We start from the raw sequence: 23,704 nt of genomic DNA, 5'->3' as shown, positions 1-23,704 counted from the left end.
AGGTTAATAATTAACATTTAGAGCTGATATTCTAGTGTTATTCATAGTTGTATTAGAAAGTCAAATTAAAGTTTCTAATATCTTAATGAAAAATCAGTTGAAACTTACTCTGAGCTGTCAAGCATCTTTGTTTATTAAAAAGGAAAGTCATTAGAAGTACCTACTAAACATACGAAAAGCTTTTAGCTTTTCAACATAGGTAATGAAAAATTTGCTTCTTATGCTACCCAAAGGCTCCAAAGGGTATACGTACATTCTATAATTTGTCCTGAATTGAAAAACAAAACAAAACAATTTTTTCACACTGGTTTCTGATTTTCTTACAGAGAATAATTCCTGTTGCCTAGCACAGTGCCTAAATTGTAGTAGGTACTCAGTACATTTTGTTGAATTGAATACTAAATTCAGAGGATCTATTTCTGTGCAAGTGAGTCTTTAATTAAAATATTCAACAAAATAAGCAAATACACCATATAAAACAAACAATAAATACAAAGCCCATTACTTCCTTGGTGATAGGGTTCTTATGACAACCTGTTCAGAAGAACTAAGGTCACTATTTTCACCCTTTGTTTACATTTAGGGGTGACTATTTTAGGGGGTTCTTATTAATAGGTAGAGGTAAGTCACAAAACTTCATTTTATATAAACTTTAAGCTATTGTTCTGACTTTTCTACATAATTATATTTAATTATACATGAAATAAAACAAAAATATATAACATGCAAATATGATGAAAGACATAATTTTAGGAATCCCAGTGAACCAATAATAAAATTCAATAGTAAGATACATGCTTCATTGCCAAATATTATGCTTTTTTTCACAAAAATAAAATACTCTTTTAGCTGTATTTAGCCAGACGACAAAACACTTGTCCTAAACTACATAAATTCCTAATGAATTAGCTGTATGATTGAGACACTATTCATAAAAATTGAAATAAATTTAGTATGAACACATAAGTCAAAATTAGCATAAGTAGTAAAAAAATTTACATATTTAACAAAGTAAGCCCAAAAGGAAAATGTAATTTCAATGATGGTAATTTAATAGCCAAGTAAACTGTATACAATAAACTTTTACTTCAAATTTAAAAATTAGAGGAATGATTTTTAAAATGTCAAGCTTTTTTATCAGCATGTTCAAGTCTGGGGATTTTCTTTTCTTTTTTTTTTCTGGCTACCTTTTCAGCATTTTTTTTTCAATTTTTTAAAATTAAGGTATCATTGATATACAATCTTATGAAGGTTTCACATGAGCAACACTGTGGTTACTACATTTACCCATATTATCAAGTCCCCACCCACCCTATTGCAAGTCATTGTCCATCAGCGCAGTAAGATGCTATGGAGTCACTATGTATCTTCTCTGTGAAGTCTAGAGATTTTCTACATACATTTCTCTTAAATTATTACTTTCATTTCATTTAGAATTTTATAATACCTTTTCTCCAAGCAGCTTTTTCATAATTAAAAAAAAATCAAATAGCCACAAGGTTCAATGAGTAAACTGTGAAACAGAAATGTTTCTACAAACACCTCTAAGCCATGTTTTCATTCTCACAGTGTAACAATAAAGAATCAAGAGGCTATGTGGTTTCAAAACCTGAAGAAAACACCACAGGACAGTTACTCTATGATTAGATGTTTTTGTTTTGTTTCATTTTCTTATTTTAGAGTTTTGGTAAAAGCAAAATCAAAAGGCTTACCCTAGGAATGAAAAACAGATTATCCTTTTAAAACAATTTCTTTTAAGCAGGAAACTCAATCTTTACTGTATGCTACTGGTAAACAGATTTTTGTCATTTTTAAGTTTTCAAAGTGAGAGTAGTTTTAAATAAGATGAAGAAAATATTAATCCTATTCCCACAGTGAAGCCCAGTAGGGACCACAGGTACAGCTGAAAAAATTCAAACAATATGTAATGCCAGGAATTTTTAAAAATCTGCCACTAATTAAGGGATCAACTGCACAGCAACCTTCCCTGATAAAGACGGAAAGGACTTTTCACTACGTAATTTGAAGAGTGGTACAAATACAGGTCAGAGGAATCTTTGTGAATACACAATTACATTAAATTAACCTATTCAGGGGCCACCACAATTCAGTACCTTACCATAGTGAGAAAGGAACTAGGAAACAAAACAGGGGTTTTGCTACTTATAAAACAAGCCCAGCAATAAATCTTTCAACCTCAGAAAGAGCCAGAATTTAAACCTAAAGAGTGATTTTGAATTTATCCAGGTTTTTCTTATCTAGGATTGCATTATAAGATGGATTTATAGTCAAACTCTAAAAATTAAAAATGCTACCAAACTTTAAGCATTTTAAAGATTCTAAAATTCGTATAGCTCAACTCCAGAATGACCTTTACATTGTAAAATTTAGCATGTACCTGTGATGGCACTGGCTTTTCACCATTCTCAGAGTTCTCTCTTATTGAATGCTCTGACAGTTTCTGCATGTATTCATTTGCTGTCTGAGTGTCAGGGTATGATGGTATAATTCTGGCAGAAGAAATTTCAGTTGTTCCCGTAGTGTCTTGTTGGGAGAAAATGGCATCGCCACTTGCAGTCTGAACATTTCCAACATTTAGTTCAGTAGCAACAGGAAGTTCATGTTCTACAAGAGTGCTCTCAAATACTTCTCCCTGGCTGTCCAGGGTTTCAGCGGAGGGGCTGACGGCAGTGCTGGCCTGGTGTTCTCCCTGGGATTCTGACAGCGTTACACCTAATGGGCAACAATGACTGTCCGATATAATCACATGGTCTTCTTTGTCAGTCATAGTAATTAAGAGCTGGCTGCACTGATTGCATCTTTCTGGGACTGGCTTCAGATCCTGGGACGGAAGGCACTGTACAAGTGCTAAGCTGTGGAACGAACCACAGGCAACTTGTAGCACTACCCGCCCAGCAAGATGTTCCACTTTTTGTGGCTTTGTCACTGGGAAGGTGGTGGTAATGAGACCCAACTGACAACCGGTACCCCATGCCCAAATTTCTCTGCTTATTGACAATGCCAGAGTATGCTCCTCACCACAAGACAACTGCAAAATCCTGACTGCTAACAAAGGACTGGTCTCAGAATCAGAAATGTTGACAGGATTTGGTTCTGGGACATACTGCTGGTTAGCTACTGCACACTGGCCAGCCGAGTTCTCCCCCCACATGTACACCATGCCACTGTCTGTTACTGCTCCACAGTGGAAACTCCCTGTTGCCACAGTAACAACATATTGCCCAGCCAGGGCATTTTCTAGAAGGGGACTACTTGGACAAATCTCTGCTTGTTCACTTTTCCAGGAAAGAGTCCCAAAACTGTAGACCTCACCATCTAAAGGTTTTTAAAAAAAAAGAAAAAGAGAGAAAAAAGAAAAAGGAGAGAGTTAGAGTAATAACTAGAAATTTTATCAGCAAACTTTTAGTTCCTTTTACATTAAACAAAATAGGATTTTTATATTTCAAAAGCACAGCTATATTTGGTTCAAACGTATATATTATTCCAAATGTATACATCTTTTAATAACACCTCTTAACATTCTGAAATATAGTGAGAACTTCTACAAATTGCAGGAGGCTACTTTTTTTTTTTTTTTTTCAGAAATCAGGGACCGGTTTTATTATTCCACAGACTGAATGACAGAGATAAAATTCTGTTTAAAATGTGAGCAAATTTCGTGATCAAAACCGAGGGTTTCTGTGATGACTGCCCTTGCACTGCTCACCATGTAACCCACTCACCATGCAAGAACCTGTCCACCATGCAGGAACCCGCCCGCCACGCCCCAGAAGACTGGAGACCGACGAGAACTAGGCCCGGGGTGGATTAACGATTGTGCATCGAGCACTGAGTCCCCTATACAGATTTTATTGTTGTTAACAACCATCCGATCAATAAATATGAGAGATGCCCTCTCAAAAAAAAAAAAAAATGTGAGCAAATTTGCTAGCCAGATAGAGGAGGCTACTTTTAAATGAAGCGTATTGCTCCTTTCTTTCAGCCTTATCCTAGAAATTCCCAGCATCGATCCACTACTGACAGCTATCATGGTAGGCTACTACAGAAGCAGATTCCAAGTGTTCAAAGACAAAATAACATTCATGATAAGATAAAATAAGCAGAAGATAAAACAGACATGTTTGATAACATCTACAACATTCACTACTACTGAGTAAGTCAGACCAGCAGAAAATAATGCAATGGCATAAAAATATCAGAGATTCATTTTGGCCAGAACTAAGAAATTAGCTTCATTACTCCAGGTTGGGCAGAAAGCACAGTGATAATGAGATGTGTCTGTCTTCATGTTGTTTATCATATTATGTGTAATTTTAAAACGTTGTGTGTAATATATATTGTGTACTAAATAACCTTTCCAAGGTGCCATTTCTTTAAAAAGCAAATCATCACAATAAACAAATGAAACTATGACTTGGCTAGTTTTAGAATGAAGGCTGACTGGGTAGCTTTAGAATTTAAAAAAAAAGGCACCAACAGTACGTTGGTACATAAGTGATGATGACCTGCCTGTGTCCAGTACTGTGGGAGTTGGGGGGCATGTGCATATGATCTATACTAGCTAAAAAACTCAAATGGAACAACGACTTGGCCATGGATTTTGAAAAATATTGAACTAAGCCCACTACCCTTACTTTTCCATATGACCAGAAATCATTCGTTTTTTTAAATTAATGAAGAAACAAGAACTACTTTTTTTCTCCACAAAGCAGCAATTGAATGATTATGAAAAAAATATATACTTTAACTTTGGCCTATTATACATGGCAGATATATTTATATACTCAAATTAACTCACTACAAGATCTGTGTGAGAAAGAACACAAATAATGGCTAGAGGGAAGATGAGAGTTTTTATTAGGGTATTTCTAGTTTGGATAGAGTACTGAGAAAATAAGCTCACTGGTTAAGATCTTTTAAATTTTTCTTCTCAAGTGATACAGCAATAAACACTTGCCACAGCTCACCAATTCTTGCAATTGATGTTATTCCACTTGAGAGATCAATATTGAGAAGAAATGGATATTTAGACACACCTGCCTCTTTAAAAACTGGAGTACCGCAAGAATAGTGAATCAATGAAAGCTCCTTGTTGAATTATGAGCTAATGGTCAAACTGAGTAGACAAAGAAGCTTGAAAATTTCTAGCATTCAATTAGTACTATTTTCTCACCTGGAGAAGATAGCATTCAAGATCATTATGAAATTTCAAACTACACACTTGTATACATTTTTTGTAACTTTTACAGTTAAAATCAGGACTCTGCTTAAATATGAATAATGACAGGCTATTTATATATTTTTTTAAAGTTTTCCCTTGGTTGTTCTGGACTTTTAGGTATGATTTCAGATGTTTAATTAAAAGATACCAAGTTCATGAGACACCTAACTGAAGGACTAATAAAAGAACAATAACAGAGTCCATTTATATATGCTTTAGAACTGTACACTGTGAAATACAGGGTGGGTATTGATGATAATTCCCATTTTTGAAATAACACTTTTTCCAAGTTCTGGCTTAACACAATAATAAATTATAATAATAAAGATTAGAAAGAATAAAGGTTAGAAAGAAATCCACGTTTACATAATAAAGCCACCAAGGTCAGATTTAAGCTTTGTTTCCTAGACTATCTTTCTGTAGTGCCTACAAGAAAATTACCAAAGCATTATTGAATATTTAATAAGTGCTTACAGAGTAGAAATTTATAAATTAGTGGAGTTGATGGCAGTCCTGGCTTAACTCAAATTTACCATGATTGAGTTGGTAAACTGTCATCAAAATAAAAGGTAACTCTCTATAGATTATAGCTTATGGTTTATCTGTTACAGATTTATACATTTTTAATATATTCTTATGAGCTGCTATTTATGCCTGAGAAAAACTGTACTGAGTCAGTATAGCCAAGTAGCTTAAAAAGTAGGCAATGAAATCCTCTCTGGATTCCAATCCTGACTCTAACACTCTGTGGGCTTGAGTAAATTACTTAACCTCCCTGACCTTCAGCTTCCTCATCTGTGAAGTTGGGATAATAACAGTAGCAACCTCATAAGGTGGTTGTGAAGACTCAATGAGATAATACATATAAAGTATTCAGTGCAGTGCCTGGCACACACAATTGTTTAACAAGCATTAGCTATTATTGGCATTATAATCCTGGTACATTTAATGAACAAAGGGACAGCAAGAGCCTCTGAATAGGTTATCTTTCAAAAAAAGTTATTCATGTACTTATTACTAAAAAATGTAAAACTTGTAACTATCCCTTTTTATTCTGTGGATGGTATATCTTAAATTTAAGAACTAATCTGACTTCAATAAAGAAAGCAAGAACATAGTTTGCAAATGAAGAGTATAGGCTCCAGCAGAGTTTATTCTTCTGAGTATCCAGTAACTCTTACCTGCTCTTACACACACAGGCACTTGTTAGAGTTTCAGTTAGTATTTGTTAAGTCATTCTTTTCAATACCTTCAGTCAGAATGACTCCATGTTTCACTCCAAGGGCTGCTTGAAGAACAGTCTTTCCTCCCCAGCCTGGCAATCTCTCTGGTGATACAGAACAGGATCCTGCCTGCCAGACATGGACCAGGCCTCTTTCTTTGGATCCTTCTGCCTCTGATGAGCTACAAACATCAAGAAAAATAGCTCAATTGTTCTTGCAATTCAGAATTGTCACCTCTTGTTCGGAATACTTCCATGATTTCTATACCTTTTACCAGAATACGGGTGGCTAGGTCAGACAGCTTAACTAGCACTTGTTTTATGCTTTGGGGATGACACAGCAGCAGAGCTAAAACAACTACATAAAAGGCTTGAGGATAATCTAAACCCACAAATTACTTACTTCTACCTAAGAAGCATATAAAACCGGGCTATTTTTTGAAGCTTTATGATTTAATAGCATAAAATTTCAAGACACTAACTTCTCAATACATTAACTCCTTGCTTAGATATTGAAGTTATAGCATGTCCCAAATTGGAGTCTTATTTTAAAATTTTATTTTTTAATGTGGTAAAAAGAAGTATTTGATGAGAAAGGAGGAACAGGGACTCATATTTCACTGTACACTGAGTTTAAGCTCTATAGTTGATACTTAAATTTTTAAGAATAAAATTTCTAACTGGTACCAGTAAAATCCTTCATGCTTTAATCATGTTCTACCAAAGAATTCTATGCATCTGATGACTCTGGCTCAAAGAAAACAAAACACAGAGCTGTATAAAAATGACCATATCCTAACTGTTGCCTCTTTTTCAAAAGGGGCATATTAAAATACCCTAGGTTTCCTTCATACAAAGTTTTCCTATGTATTGCCATTGTGTTACATTTTTTTCATATTCTTTCCTCTAAAACACTGCTGCCAATATTTTAATGAGGACAGAATCAATTTTTGGTTTTCTTTTAAGTTACAATAACTGGAATTTCTCCACTTTTGCTAACTAATATTTCTCTAACCTGTAGCTAACTATGGTGTTATGGAAAGGAAGCACAAATTTAATCCTCCTTTTAAAAAATATCATCCATGACTAGTTTTCTAAGGATAAATTATTATAATTAATAAGGCTACTGCTGAAAACCTGAAATTATTTGTGAGAAAAAATGGCTTCAAAAGCTTTAAAATGATGAAGATTTTTGTGCCTTTTTATAAACGTAAGAAAGGAACTAGCAACAAAGATTATCACCAATCAGCTTTACTTTAATAGCTTTCTCTCTTCACCAATCAACACAGATGTCACTATTCCTACTTAATAACCATCAACAAGAAAATTAAACTGAAGAGAAGAGCCACACATATGTGGAATTGTTTGTTGTGTTTTCCTAGAACAGGGAGAAGGAATAAATGGTTTTACCTTCTCTTCTTTGAGTCCATCGGTCAGTGGGAGCACTCCATCACCAAATCATTTCCTCTTTGCAAAAGGTTATGTAAAGACCTAAATAGGAAAACACAGGTAAGCAAACAGCAATTAAAGAATTCTTTGCTTTTTTATCCCTCAGATTTAAAGAAAAAAAAAAAAGACAACCCTCTAACAAGTGCACATTCACTGGGTAATAAATATGCTATGCAACTATTTAAACTATTTCATATCCTGTCTGCCAAAGCCAAATATCTAGACTGAGCCTGCCCACTGAGCTTATAAAAATGCCTGTTTACTGTCAAATGTAATGTCAAAGGAAGAAAAGACTACCTATGATTAAGCTGTACTTTGTCAGGCAACATTTTTTTTTCTTTTTATTATAAAGGAGGAAGTTCACTCTGAAAACTCAATGTGTTAACTATTTCATACATGTTGCAGTTATTTTATAAATATATAAAATTCTTCTAGAAGCATATGAACATTAAAATACCAATTAAGTCAGAAAGAATTTCTAAAATTTCCTCAGTTTTACCAGACTCAGGTAGTTCTAATTCAGATTTTTCAGCAATGCACACACACACAAAAATCACATCATTAACATATGATTAACATAAATTTCCATTTTTTGGAACTATCATTATTTCCCCCAAATCAACCTTAAATCTAAACCATAATCCAAAGGGTTGGGAGAAAAAAGTTTGAATTTTAAAATAAAATCCACCATTTATATATACATATAGTATAGAGGAGCTACATAAAAATTGTGGTTGAAATATGACCCATCAGTTCAGAAACTCAATGTTTAATAAGTAAGAGAAAAATATAAACAGAGATCCTATATGCATTTCAACTATAAAATTCAATTTTTACAGGCACCTAAACTCATGAAGATGAAGGCAAAGAGGTTTTATTTGTGTGAACCATAATATATATATATACTGGGGCCAAATTTATTATTTTTTCTGCAAAAGGATACAGCATGGTCACCATGCTCTGAAAACAGACCATACCAGCAGGAGTGACATAAGATCCATCTGTTTACTCCAGGTTGCCTGTGAATTCTTACCGTTTCCCATCTGTGTATCTGGAGGAAATTACTCTCTACCTAATACTTATTTTAGAAAGATTTTGAATCATTCAAAGGTGGGTGAAAAGTATTATGTAAATAAGATATATCTGAATAGATTTAATAAATGCTATTAATTTAATAAATGATTATTAAGTGGTACTATGCTTTGTGTATAACAGTAATTAACTTTTAGTAAAATTCATGTACGTTCATGGTGTACAGAGAAATTCTGAAGCCAGATCTAACCTGTCCTTATTTATCAGAGATCAAGGAATAACTTGATTGAAGTTAAATAATACTTGGAAACCAGAGAATTCTTCTGGGAGAGTGTGGAAGTGCACTTCACTTCAGGCAACAGATTCACTGAAGGTAAGCTGAATTTTGTCCTACTGCCTGACAATCAAAAATGTGGAGAATCTTTTGGTAAATGAAACAATCCACCTTTCTTCTTCAATGTCATATTTATGAATACAGTTTTCTTAATGTGAATTTCATCTTACGCCATATGAGTTCTCACCACCATTCGTTTTTTTCAAACCTAAAAACTCAACAAACTGAAAACAGTAACAAAAATACATCTTGATAAACTCTTTGCAACTTTTTTTTTTTACTAACTATATATGGTAGGCAAATAATGTTCCCCAAAGACACCCATGTCCTAAAGCCCAGAATCTGTGAATATATAGGGTGCCAAGGCAAAAGGGGATTAAGGTTGCTAATCAGCTGAATTTAAAATAGGAAGATTATCCTGATTATCCAGGTGGACTCAATGTAATCACAAGTCCTTAGAGATGGAAGAGGGAAGCAGAAGTCAAAGAAAGAAATGTGATGAAGGCAGGGTCAGAGAGATGCTACATTGCTGGCTTGCTTTGAAGACACGGGTCTGGGGTTAGGGGTTGGGAAGGTGGGGCATAAGCCAAAGAAAGAGGGTGACCTCTAGAAACTGGAAAAGGCAAGGAAGTGGATTCTCTCCTAGAGTGTCCAGAGAAGAACACAGCACTGACACCTTGATTTCAGCTTAGTGAGACTTCTGTTGGACTCTTAATCTAAAGGACTGAACAATAAATGTGTTAGTTTAAGTCACTAAATTTGAAGTGGTTTGTTACAGTAGCAATGGAAAGCTAGCTAATATACTATTTCACCGACATCCTTCTGTATCAATATTTATAGAGCTATCTCATTTCGTTTTAATGTGTTTGACTTCTTCCACAACATATCTGCCTGAAACTCAAACAGAGCAATGAGAAAAAGAGATGACTGCTAAGGAAACTTAACTAAAAAAGAATATTGCTGCTAAATGTGGGAAGCTTATGTTATAAAGTTTTATCTCACATACTTAAATGTAAGTGGCATTAACCAAATCCATTTAATCTAACATTTTTTCTCAATTATGTACCCATACACAAAAAGTAAGCTGAAATTTTTTGTTTTTCTAATATTCTTATGACCCTTTCTCCAAGAAATCTGTAAGACCTGCCTCAACCATTCAAATAGCATTTAAATTTCCTTATGTTCTCTCATTGCTTCACATTTTTAATTGTTGCAAAACTGCCTAATCATGGGGCTTCCTCTGGGGATATTTCTCCCTAGGAGAGACTTACGGTCCTTATTCTACATCCCTTTGGGGAACAGGATCCCCGAAATCTGCTTCTTTACTTCTGTTACAGTAACTTTTCTTTACAGTCTTTTTTTATATTAACTAACTGATAAAGAGCCATGTGTTGTATAAACAATCAAAAAATTTGGGACTTTTCTTTTTCTTTTGTCTTGTGTGGCCTTTCCAGAGATTAATGACATCTGTAAAATGAGCAAAATTGACTCTAGCATCTCCTCCAGCTATTAAGTTCTATGAGCCACAGAAGTAGATTCATTTTAAAGTAAATCACCCTATGCTTCAAATTATTATCTCCTTCACAGTGAAAAATGTAAAGCAATTAAACTCTCAGATGGCCCTTCAGAACAAAAGAAACCTTCAAGTTGACTCCACTTTTTAAACACCATGATCTGGGAGTGCCGTGAAAATAAATCTCATCTAGGTGTCCAAATTACTGCTAGAAAGAAAAGCTACAAACTACTTAGAGGTCCACAATGCCTTAACCAGACATCCAAAGTCCAAAGAACTCTGAAAACTAAAAGTTTTTAAATAACTCTTTTGATGGGAAATCTAATCTGGCCTAAAACTCATCTGACAGCAAAACCCGACCTGAACTAACGTGAGGCTTTTTTCCCCTTTTAGTGTGAATATTCATATATTTTGCTGCAAAATTTTAACAGGATTATGAAGTGGAACCTATTTTGCTGCAAATATTTAACAGGATTTTAAGGTGAAACCAAAGGTCTCCTGTGAAGTGTTACTCTAAAGATTTAAAAATTCTGGATTCAAAAATGTATCTTGCTGAACAAAGATGCAAAAATCCTCAACAAAATATTAGCAAACTGAATTAAAAAACACATCAAAAGGATCATCCATCACAGCCAAGTGAGATTTATTCCAGGGATGCAAGGATGGTATAATATTCATAAATCAATCAATATCATACAACACATTAACAAAAAGGATTAAAACCATATGATCATCTCAATAGATACTGAAAAACCATTTGACAAAATTCAACATCCACTCATGATAAAACTATCAACAAAATGGGTACAGAGGGTATGTACCTCAACATAATAAAGGCCATATATGACAAATCCACAGCTAACATTATACTTAATGGCAAAAAGCTGAAAGCTTTTCCCCTAAGATCAGGAACAAGACAAGGATATTCACTCTCACCACTTTTATTCAACATAGTACTGGAGGTTCTAGCCACGGCAATCAGAAAGACAGATAAAAGACACCCAAATTGTTAAGGAAGAAATAAATCTGTTACTTTTGCAGATGACATGATATTATACACAGAAAACCCTAAAGACTCTGCCAAGAAACTATTAGATCTAATAAGTGGATTCAGCAAGGTTACAGGATACAAAATTAATACACAGAAATCTTTTGCATTCCTATATACTAACAATGAACTAGCTAAAAGAGAAATCAGGAAAATAATTACATTTACAATTCCATTAGAAAGAATAAAATATCTAGGAATAAACCTAACAATTGAGGTAAAAGACTGTACTCTGAAAACTATAAGAGAGTCATGAGAGAAATTAAAGATGACAAAAATAAATGAAAATCTACCCCATGTTCATGGATAGGAAGAATTAATATTGTCAAAATGATCCTGCCCAAAGAAATTTGTAGATTCAATGCAATCCCTATCAAAATACCAATAGCATTTTTCAGTGAACTAGAGCAAATAATTCTAAAATTCATATGGAACTATGAAAGATCCCAAATGGCCAAAGCAATCCTGAGAAAGAAGAACAAAGTTGGGGGTATTACACTCCCTGATGTCAAGCTATACTATAAAGCTATGGTAATCAAAACAGGATGATACTGGCACAAGAACAGACCCATAGATCAATGGAACAGATTGAGAGCCCAGATATAAACCCACGCATATATGGTCAATTAATATACAATAAAGGAGCCATGAATATACAATGGGGAAAAGATAGCCTCTTCAATAACTGGTGTTGGAAAAACTGGACAGCTACATGCAAGAGAATAAAACTGGATTACTGTCTAACTCCATACACAAAAGTAAACTAGAAATAGATCAAAGACCTGAATGAGAGACATGAAACCATAAAACTCTTAGAAGAAAACATAGGCAAAAATCTCTTGAACATAAGTATGAGAAATTTTTTCCTGGACATATCTCCTCAGGCAAGGGAAACAAAGTCAAAAAGTGGGACTACATCAAACTAAAAAGCTTCTGTACAGCAAAGGACACCATCAGAACAAAAAGGCAATCTATGTTATGAGAGAATATATTTGTAAATGATTCATCCAATAAGGGGTTAACATCAAAAATATATAAAGAACTCATACAACTCAACATCAAAAAAACAAATAAGCTGATTAGAGAATATGTGGAGGAGCTGAAAAGATATTTCTCCAAATAAAAAATACACATGGCCAGCAGGCACATGAAAAGATGCTCCATGTCACTCATCAGCAGGGAAATGCAAATCAAAACCACAATGAGCTATCACCTCACACCATTAGAATGGTTACTATCCAAAAGACAAGAAATAACAAGTGTTGGCAAGTATATGGAGAAAAGGGAACCCTCCTACACTGTTGGTGGGAATACAACTGGTACAGCCATTGTGGAAAGCAGTATGGAGGTTCCTGAAAAAACTAAAGACGGAAATACCATTTGGCCCAGTAATTCCACTTCTATGAATTTACCTGAAGAAAACAAAATCCCTGTTTTGAAAAGATAAATGCCCCCCTATGTTTACTGCCACATTATTTACAATAACCAAGATATGGAAGCAACCTAAGTGTCCATCAAGAGATGAATGGATGGAGAAAATATGTTATATATGCACAATGGAATATTATTCAGCTATAAAAAGAAAAGAAATCCTGCCACTTGCAACAACATACATGGACCTAGAGGGTATTATGCTAAGTGAAATAAGCCAGGCAGAGAAAGACAAATACCGTATGATTTCACTTATTCGTGGAATATAAAAACAAAGCAAAACAGAATGAACAAAATAGCAGTAGACTCATAGACCCTGAGAAGTGAGTAGTGGTTACCATGGTGGAAAGGTTAGTGGGGGGGGGGGTTGGGTAGGGAGGGTGAGGAAGAGAAAGGGGCACAGAAATTCTCAATCATAATGTAAGTTGGCCACAGGGATAGTAGCACAGCATGGAAAATATAGTCAATGATTCTGTTAACATCTTTCTATGTTGACAGATCGTAACCACACTAGTGGGGATAAGGATTTAATAACATGGGTAACTTGAACCATTCTGTTTCATATTTGAAACTAATATAAGATTGTATATCAATGAAAGTTCAATTAAGAGAAAAACAAATATAGGCCATAGTGGAACAGTATTAGCAATACTTGTAACTTGTCACCAATAAAACAGATATATTCAACTTACAGTGCCAAGGTGACTCAGATTCTTGAAATATAGTGTACATACATATATATCACTCCTTTGAAATTACAGTAGATATTAGACCCATTGTGAGATCTTATTATTTATTATATTAATACAGAAACATAACAAAAAAAACCAAAACATATCTTGCCTCAAGGGTCTCAAGAAAGAGACTAGGAACCTGTATTCCGAAATAACAAATTTCATTTTTGGTAGGGGTCCCCAACCTTTAACTATTTTATAGTTTATTTAGTTTCTTTTATGTACTTTTAACATCAACTTCATCTTGGGAGAGTACACTAGGAAGTCTCATTGCTTACGAGACATGCTATAGGTGCTTTAATGATTTATTTTACTGGCAATGATTTACATTTGTTTCATAAGTTTTAAGTTGACTTTACAGTAAACATACTCACCTAGTGTCCAAATTAATTCTCCCAGCAATATATCCTGCCAGCAAATACTCAGCTCAGTGGAGAAAGAAGTCCTGGGCTCTTTAATTTCATGCAAATCTGCCAATTTAGTGGAAGAGAAAGAGTTAAATAAATGAGAGGTGGTTTGTCCTAGAACAACTAGGATTTGATGATATATTGACATTGGTGGGGGTACAGGAGGAGGAGTCTCAAAAATGATCTCTAATTCTGCCTTGAACAGCTATGTACTGGTGGTACTATTTACTGAAATGGGGAAGAGTGTACGAGATAGGATTCTGAAGTGGAAGATACGATTCTGGTAAGATAAAGTTTTTTACGTTAAGTTAAAGATGCTTGTGAGAAATCCAAGAGTACATATCAAGTGAGCGGCTGGCTATGAGTATGGAGTTCAGAAGAAAGGTATCAACTTTTGACATAAACTTGGAAAGGGATATGAATATTATCATTGGAGTGTGTATTAAGAGAAAAGAAAGGGACAGGATCAAGCTGTAAGGAGCTCCAGGACAAAGGCTGGACAGGATGAGGAATAAGCAAAGACCACTGAGGTGAGAAGCGGCCTGAGCAGTAGGAGAATCATGAGTCTGTGTGAATACATAAAAGCAAAGCAGAGAGTGTTTTCAGGAGGAGGGACTGGTCACCTAGGTCAAGGCGCTGAGGTCTCAGACGACAAGAATTGAGAAGTGTTCACTGGATATCCCAACACAGATTACATTGCTGGGCGTGGCCACAGTTTCAGTGGTGGGGTAGGGACTGAAAACCAGACTGGAGTAAGTTGGTTGTAAACGGGAGGTGGGGACATGAAAATAAAGTTCATTTCTTTTGAGAAATACTATTGAAATGGCAAAAAGAGAAATGAAGCAGTAGCTGGTATGTGAAGATCAAGCGTGTGTTTTTGTGTGGGGGTGGGGGTGGGGTGATGAGAGATAGTTGAACTAGTTTGTATGACAATGACATTAATCCTAGATACAAGATAGATGAGGACACAGGCAGAATCAATGTTCTGGACAAAGTGAAAGAGGATGGCATTCACAACACTTGTGGTGGGATTGATCTTTAACAAGAGGAAAGGTCTGCATTTTAAAAAGAAAGGAAACAGGTAGAGATATAGGCATGATTACAGATGTGGTGGGAGGATAAGGATATGACAGATGCTGGAAATTACTAGGACTTTGAGGTATGTGCACTATGTATTCTAATTTCATTCCTGGCTCCATTCATTCAGTTTATTGTTCTTGCCATATTTATACCTTTTTGTAAACTGCCTTATATCTTTTTAGGAACAGGGCAAAATATGTAAGATTTTTTAAATGTGGAACAGAAATGTGTTGGTAGACTATTATCCCAAATGCAAAGAGAAAGGAGATTAAAAAAAAAAAAGGACAGAGAAAATTAAGTTATGTAGGATCCCATGTATACATCTCTAGTAAAATTATTCTCTGACTAATGTCCTTTTGGCCTTAATAATTCAGTGAAGGTAAATTTTCAAGTCATAAGTATATTAACTTTCAAATGCTTAAATTTCAACATCTAAAACCACATGTGTTTTTTTTCATTTACTATGTTCCTTGTATGCTAGTCTAAAACTTCCATGAAAGCCAAAAATACCTTATTCTCTATTCTATCCCAGCTGCTTAACATATAATGCTCAATAAGTAACTGTAGACAGATTAGGCCTATATAAATAAATGAGTTTCTGTCCCTAAAGAGTTTACACACTAGGATGTTCTGTCTTTTGGACTAGAATGATGGCTCTCTATAAAGTAGACAGTACCCTCAAGGCATAAGAAAGCTAGCATGTTACACCAGCAAAGCCTGGCACTTTCAGTCTTACTCTCCTATCTCACTTACTGGTTTAAAACAGGTAGAGTGATTAAAATAAGAGCAATAATTACAGTTACAAAAGTAATGATAATTAGTGATTAGAATGAAAAGACATTAAGATAAAGGCAATAAAAATAACAACAGGGGTAAATTGTATCAGGATGCCCTGAAAGGAATTTGAACATAGAATTAATCTGATACAAAATTATTACAGATTTCATGCAGTCATTTACAACACTTTCTTTTTGAAATCTGAGTTGGTTGCATTTTATTACTATGTGGTAAGTCAGAGTTTACACTGTGAATGTAGTAAACAATAATTTAAGACACTATGGTACTTTACACAGAGCAAATGCTAATATTTTCTTTTAGAAGCTCAATGTTTACAGATGGATTAAGTCAACTTTTGACTCAAACACCTGACTTAACAACTCATCCATACATGAACAATGCTACTTCCTGGCTATTCTGCCACCAAAGCCTCTACAAGCCCTGCTGCAGGCTGAGGAACACTCACCATGCACGGAAGCCTTTAACAAAGCAACTGTCACCAAAGGTTGGGCCCCTTCAGCTCCGGCACAGGCAGCATTGCCTGACACCTTTATGGGAATTGACTAGCTCCTTAAACATGGCCCAGAGTTTACGAAGTCTGTGTATTAATCCACTGAATAAAGTCAATGGGCTGGCCTAGAAAGTACTTGTTATGTATAATGTTGTTACTAATGGGATAAAGCATTTAATTCATTGATTCAAAATACATTAATTCCTAGAAGTTAAGTGACACACTCCTGTACCCATAGTAACCAGTAACAAGCTGGCAACATTTAAGTGAGTACTCAGTGGAGCCAGGCCTTGATCATAAGTTCCAACCCATGGACTTCCAAACGATTTCTAGCGCCTGTAATAAAAGTCACTATCAGACATGTAAGACAGCATCTTCTCAAAACAGACCTTTTCTTTTCTTTTTTTTTATTAAGGTATTATTGATATACAATCTTATGAAGGTTTCACATGAGCAACATTGTGGTTACTACATTCACCCATATTATCAAGTCCCCACCCTACACCCCACTGCAGTCACTGTCCATCAGCATAGTAAGACGCTATAGAGTCACTACTTGTCTTCTCTGTGCTATTACTGCCTTCCCTGTGACCCCCCTACATTATGAATGCTAATCATAATACCCTATAATCCCCTTCTCCCTTCCTCCCCACCCAGAATAGACTCTTATACATACTGGCTAACACTGAAGATGCCTTTATTTCATGTCACTTTGCGTATGTTAGACAACCTGGGAAAGAATTACCTCTTTCTCCTTGGTACCTGAAGATAGCTTGGTGCAATCAGGGACACTAAGGCTTCACAATCTCTTTTTTATGGCCTGCTAATTTCACTCTGAAGAGTACTAAAACTGTACTCTTAGAACTATGAGAATCCTTTAAAATAGATATTATCCATGGTGGGGAGGGGGTCAAACAGGGTGAAAAAAAAACCCAGCAATGCCCTTTTAGCTCCTTTTTGTACCCAGTGTACTTTAAAAATGCATTTTCCCAGGTTACTAAAATTCCTATGGAACATTTCGATAGATATTATACTTGCAACTGAATTTCAAATTCCCAGGTACTGCAATAATTTGGGCCTGTTATTGCATGATACCATATAATTTCTGGTACAAGTTGTTTATTCCTTTAATATTTTTCTATTCTTCTATTAAAATGGCTGTAATTTTTTAAAAAGACAATACTGAAGAAATACAGTTCAAAGTATATTGGCTTATTTTACCTGCTATATCTAGAGCTTAAGGTCATCATGGGACCACATAACCAAACATAAGTGCCAAAAAATACTGCTATGGAAATATAAGTTTCACTTATTTTGAAAATGCTAGTAATAGGTAGTCTTGATTAGGAATGAAAATATTGTTGAATTCATAAATTTAAATATTGAGGTTATATATTAGGGGTCAGCTATTAAATTTACTATTCATTCCTCAGCCTTTTAACATATTATCATCTTGTTTACTTAATACCTATAAAGAGAGAATTTTCTTTGAGCAATAACTAGGACACTGCATTCACAATATAAACTCGGGTTTACCACGTTGTAATAAAATGTAACCAACCCAAATTTTAAAAGGTGTTAATGACCACATAATATCTGTGGTAATTTTGTATAAGTCACTCTGCCCAAATCCTTTAAGGGCTTTCTGATACAATCTGCTCCCCATACTTTGAAAGTTCACAATCAGTATGTGCCTGCATTTCCCAAGAGTCTCTAGAATTTCAAATCCCTTGGAGCCTTTTAAGAAGGATCATTCTTCATCTTAAGAAAGGTATTTTCCTAGGAGCACAAGTCAAACAGCAAAGTAAAACTGACTAAACAATTGGTCTGTCACCTCTCCTTAGAAAAGCTTTATACAGTGGAGCTGCGCTGGCACATTCTTTTCCTATTGCAGGGAGAAAAGAATTATTTTTTTCAGAATCAACCACCTTGAGACTAGAAAGTAAAATAAAGTATACTTGGGAGAGCTCTGACTATAAATAAAATTTTTATTTTCTATTTAGTAAGTTAAATAGAATATTAGAATAGAAATAAAAAAAATTTTTAAGTGCTAGTTCCACAAACTATCTTCATCATACGTAAATCTATAGAAAATAAACAGATGGTGAACAAATCCATGTACCCATCACTCACTTAAAACAGATACTAACATTTTCATATTTGCTTCAGCTCTCTTTAAAATAGAAGAAAAAGTTATACATAGATATTAAAGAGTTCCATCCAAATTCTGCTCCAGTTAGCCACTATTCCTAAAGTTAAAGTTAATATCCATGTACATTCTTACACTTTCATGTACTTTGATTACATTTATTGAATCAATAAACAATGTATATTATTTTAAAACTCTACATAAATGCATCATACTGTATATATCCTTTAGCAACTTGTTTTTTTCACTCACTATTATGTACTTGGGATGGATCCATGCTGACAAACATAGATTTATATAGGAGATAGTATTTTTATAGGAGATAGTATTTCTTGTATGAATAAAACCATAGTTTATCCATTTCCCTACTAAAGTACAGCTGAATTGTTCTACTTTATTGCTATTTTAAGAGCTGCTATAATCACTTCCGTTAATGTTTGCTTGAGCAATTGCCCCTAGGTAAGAACTTGACTCAACAAAAATTTAGTCTGTGGAAAAAAAGATCCCTGGAATTAAAGTTGGCCCACCCAAATGCCTTGTTCAGTCTAACGACCACCTTTCTAATAGGTAGGTCATGTGAACTGAAGAGCTGTATGATGATGAGGAAGAAAATATATTTAAATTATATGCGATAATAAGGGAAACATGAGTTGATCAATTTGTGGGATGAATGAGACTAAAGCTGACCTTTCTGAGCACAATTCGGCGGCAGCGAACTGAAACTGTACAGCCAGTCTTCTCGTAGGACCAGTCTTTTTCTCATAGGAGTTGAGGGAACTGCACATTTTCTTCAAAAAAGAACTCTACAATAAGAGTAACTCTACAAGAACCAGAAAAAGTACTCATTACCTTGCTGACTTAAATACTTTGCTCTACCCACATAGTAAGTTCAACTACTTTACCAACTGCTCAGCTGTTTTACCAACTGTGTGATGCAGGTGAACAGCAAGACATAATGCAGGAGATGGGGATAGGAAAATAAATGCACCACTAAAAAGACCAAGTCAGAGTTTGTTGCTATTTTATTTGTGGTTACCATGCATTTTTTTAATGACTGATAACCTACAAAATCTATTACTTTATGACTGATGAGAAGAGTTAAAAGAAAAAAAACTGATAAAAAAAAAGAGACTTCCAGAAAAATCTATATCCATAACACAGGTGGAATATGTGGTAGGTTTCATTCTGCAAAGTTATAAAAAGAACCAAACGAATCAGAAGTCATTGAAATCCTCACGGCATTCTTTTTTGAAAGGGGCTCAACCTCATACTACATTAAAACAGGCCTTCTTTTACACCATATCGAAAATCACTACTCTTTCCTAGTTTTTCAACCCATATTAATACAGAATTATAGGAGAATATCACAAGTCAGTTATATTCTTTGGAAATAATTTTAGAATGTATCCAGCAATGCTGTATTAAACCTATGCTTTTCAAGAAAAGATAAACAGTACTCTTTCCACTTAATCAAACAAAAATGTAAGTCAGATCTCAGTAAAGTTCTCAACATACCCTTGCTTTTTTACAGTTAAAAAGCCCAAAGGATAAGTGTTTCAAATGACATCCTAAATTCTGAAAGCCTAAAATCTGGAGAAAAGGAATTCCAGTTCACACTACTTAAATCTATTTTAAAAATAAATGGCTTATAATACCACTCAACTCTTCCCCTTCCCAGATGACCTGTTTGGTACTTCATTTTCTGCATATTTATCTGTACAAATATTAATATTGTGAAACAGCTTTGAACTTTTATTGCTATAACTATGATTTTTAATCTGCCAATATTACTTATAATTTTTGAACCATATTTAGTAATAAATTTAAACTATAGACTCCATCAGCATATTTTCCACATTAAAATACCCTTACGGAATACCAAAATTACTGAAATCATATTTTCTCGAAGTTGATGAATCATAAAATTATCTATAAACTATCCCTAGATTTTAAAAAGTAAGTATAGTTCTTTTCTAAAAATACTCAGTTCCCTCTCCCACCAATTTTAGGAAAATAAAGTGTTAGTTTGGGTCATGAAAAAGTGGAAGAAGACATTAATAATTATAAAAATAGCTAATATGTATTGAATATTTACCATGTGCCAGTCACTGTAATAAACATGATATATGCAAACCACTAAATGCAAAGGTACAATTATGAGGAAGGTATTTTTATCCCCAATTTGGCGATAAGGAAACCGAAGCAGGGAAGTTAAGTAACTTTCTTTCCCGCAGTCAAAAATCTAAGCGGATGTGACTCCAACTATGTCCAGATCAAAGCCTAGGCTTTTAAACATTATGCTTATGTTATTAAGACTAAAATATTGCAATTTACTGCAAATGTAAAATTTTCACTGCTTTAAATACTCTGAGTATTCATTCACTCAAAGGTCAAGTGGTCACACCAAATCATTCCTATTTATGATAAACTTAAAAAATATTGGAGTAATAGGTTTGCTCAATTTGCATACCTGTTCATAACAAACATACATCACACAATTTTATTCTTTAAAGCTCTTTTAAGAACATTTACAGTCAACAACATATCTAAAAGGCAAAAGACTCAGGATATGCACTTGTATTCAACAGTTATTTCCTTTTCCATCCTAAACCAAAATGAGAATATGCTTGGCTATGCTACTTTAGCCAGTGTGTTTTTCCTCCTCTCATCATCAAAGTCCTAAGCAGTGGTACAACAGTTCTGCCAACCTGCAGTTGCTTGTCTCCAAAGTAGCCCTAAAACTCAGAAGACAAACGCCAGTGTCAGAACATTTCCTCTTTTGATAGCCCCTATATCATTTTCCTGTCTTGACTTCTCAAAAGAATTTAACCACCGTCTGATGGATCCCTTGACATGCCAAAAGACTTAGCTAAACTACTAATTCTTAATATCAAAGTCATTTTCTTTATTCCGCAAACGCCTTTCAAACCACTAAAACCCTCAGTCTACTCCAGACCTACATACTGGGGGCAAACCCACCTGGGCCACTTACCAAGGTTCGAGGCCGGAGACCCGGGTTTATCTGCTCAACGCTTATTCAATAATAAATCTTCACGAATGAATGGGAGGAAGACATCGTGGGTGGAGGTGGGAAGGTGGGGGGCATGGAGGAATTTGGCGCGGCTGAGACCACTGCAGTGGCGCCCCGTCTGGGAGGAAGGAATGCGGGCGAATGGGAGAACCCGGGGCCGGGAAGAGGTGGCCGCGACGGGCGCTCCTCCACCGGCAGGCGCCGTCGGGCGGACGGTGGCTTGGGAAGAGGCGGGTGCCGTCTCCGAGGGTCCCGCGGCGCGCTGCGCCTCTCTCCCGGACCCCGGCCTCCGCACACAGAAGGCCCGGGTCAGTCAGCCCTCCGAAGCCGAGGGCTGACCCGGGAACCGGGCTCGCTCACCTGACACTACACCGACAGTACCGCGGTCTGCATCCGGCGCGAGCCTGGCAGCCCGGCGCGTCGGAGAGATCAGCTGATTCACGGGGGGCGGGGCCCCAGGCAGGGGCGGGGCTGAGGGGCTGAGGTGCTGAGAGTGGGTGTGCTGGCGGGCGGGGATCGCTTCCGAAGTGGGTGGGATTAGATGCCGACGGAGTCTGGTAGGGAACAAAATTATCCAAGGGGCCCTCGTTACTGCGGACAACGCTCTCCGGAGTGCTGCCCCGCCCTTGGGATAGATTCGCAGTCTTGGGACGCCCTTGGCAGTGACGCACCCGCGAGTTGCCGGGCCTAACTACTCGAGCGCTGCCATGTGACAGATATGGTGAGAGGGGTTGGGGGCTTGCAGTTACCTTGTTGCCATCTCAAACTGCGAGAGTCAGAAGGATAAGTTCGCTGCTCTTTATAGTGAAAAGAGGAAAATATCATCAAACTTCTTCGACGGACTGCGTGCTAACAGTGGTCGCTTTTGCCCCCGTGAATGACGTCATCGCCAGGCGGCGCCGGTTGGCCCTAGTGCCCTCGCTGTTTTTACTACCTAGGTACAATCGCGAAGGATGGAGTGGGGTAGGAGGAAATGAATTATCCTCTCCTGTGGTTCCCAGAGGTCTCCCCAATATGCAATCTGAGTAAAACCAGTTTGCTTGCCCAGCGCAGTTTGACGACAGTCTGCTGGCTACAGCCACAGCTCCACCCCGAGTCAGCTTTTTCCGGAGATTTACCGGAGCCTCCACTCGTGGGTGCAAACTCTGCTGCTAGGCAGTGTGCCATCCCTGGATCTGCAAACCTGTATTCAAACCATCAGGACAGATGTGTAGTCAGCGTCTGAACCTCCAGGGCATAAATGGTCTGTTTGTTCACAAACACCCTCAATTCACTTCTCTCCTTCATCCTACACCCACTTGCAAAACCTTTAGTCTGCAGCAGTTCAACAATCTAGTCCCCTCTTGCACCAGTGCTAGAAATCCATAGCCCTAAGAATTGGCACTATTGCAAACCAAAGGTGTCCAACTTCAGTTGCGACTTGCATACAGCCAGGCAGTCAAGCTTAAACTGGTCCTTAACACACTGCTGGTCAGAATTTCAGCTATTCCTGTCCCCTGCTATTAGAACCTACACGCTCTCCTTATTTCTTACTGAACTCTATGCATCAAGCCCATTTGGTAAAAACTAAAATTAAATAAAAAATAAAAAACGTTACCTCCTACATTTCTGAGGAAAATGGGACCACTAGGAATGGATTTCCTTAACTCCTAGTAGTCACTATTTTAAAACCTACCTGCAGCCCTAGCCTTCCATTCCTTCTCTTTCTCCTTAGAAGAGGTGTTCTGCCATCTGAAGGTTAATC

General features: G+C 36.2%; 1 protein-coding gene across 5 annotated transcripts in view; it reads right to left on the bottom strand.

Annotated features, from left to right (window-relative positions):
- The window catches only part of ALS2 (alsin Rho guanine nucleotide exchange factor ALS2), a 74,820-nt gene extending 52,426 nt beyond the window's left edge, over nt 1-22,394 (bottom strand). For 3 of the 5 annotated variants that reach the window (XM_036927969.2, XM_036927972.2, XM_057503690.1), the window contains exons 1-5: nt 21,922-22,394; nt 14,380-14,475; nt 7,875-7,955; nt 6,492-6,646; nt 2,399-3,336 (exon numbers count right to left, since the gene is read on the bottom strand). In XM_036927969.2, the coding sequence (XP_036783864.2) occupies nt 2,399-3,336; nt 6,492-6,646; nt 7,875-7,894 (1,113 nt within the window). In that variant the 5' untranslated portion in view covers nt 7,895-7,955; nt 14,380-14,475; nt 21,922-22,394. Of the gene's footprint in view, nt 1-2,398; nt 3,337-6,491; nt 6,647-7,874; nt 7,956-14,379; nt 14,476-19,616; nt 19,750-21,921 lie in introns of all 5 variants that reach the window. The other 2 variants (XM_036927970.2, XM_036927971.2) reach the window with 2 other exon arrangements.
- Nucleotides 22,395-23,704: the final 1,310 nt, after the last annotated feature.

Source organism: Manis pentadactyla, chromosome 6 (assembly GCF_030020395.1).
Source record: "Manis pentadactyla isolate mManPen7 chromosome 6, mManPen7.hap1, whole genome shotgun sequence".
In the NCBI taxonomy this organism is placed as follows: Eukaryota; Metazoa; Chordata; class Mammalia; order Pholidota; family Manidae; genus Manis; species Manis pentadactyla.
The sequence above is the reverse complement of the archived record's forward strand: the minus strand, read 5'-3'. Positions and strand labels throughout refer to the sequence as shown.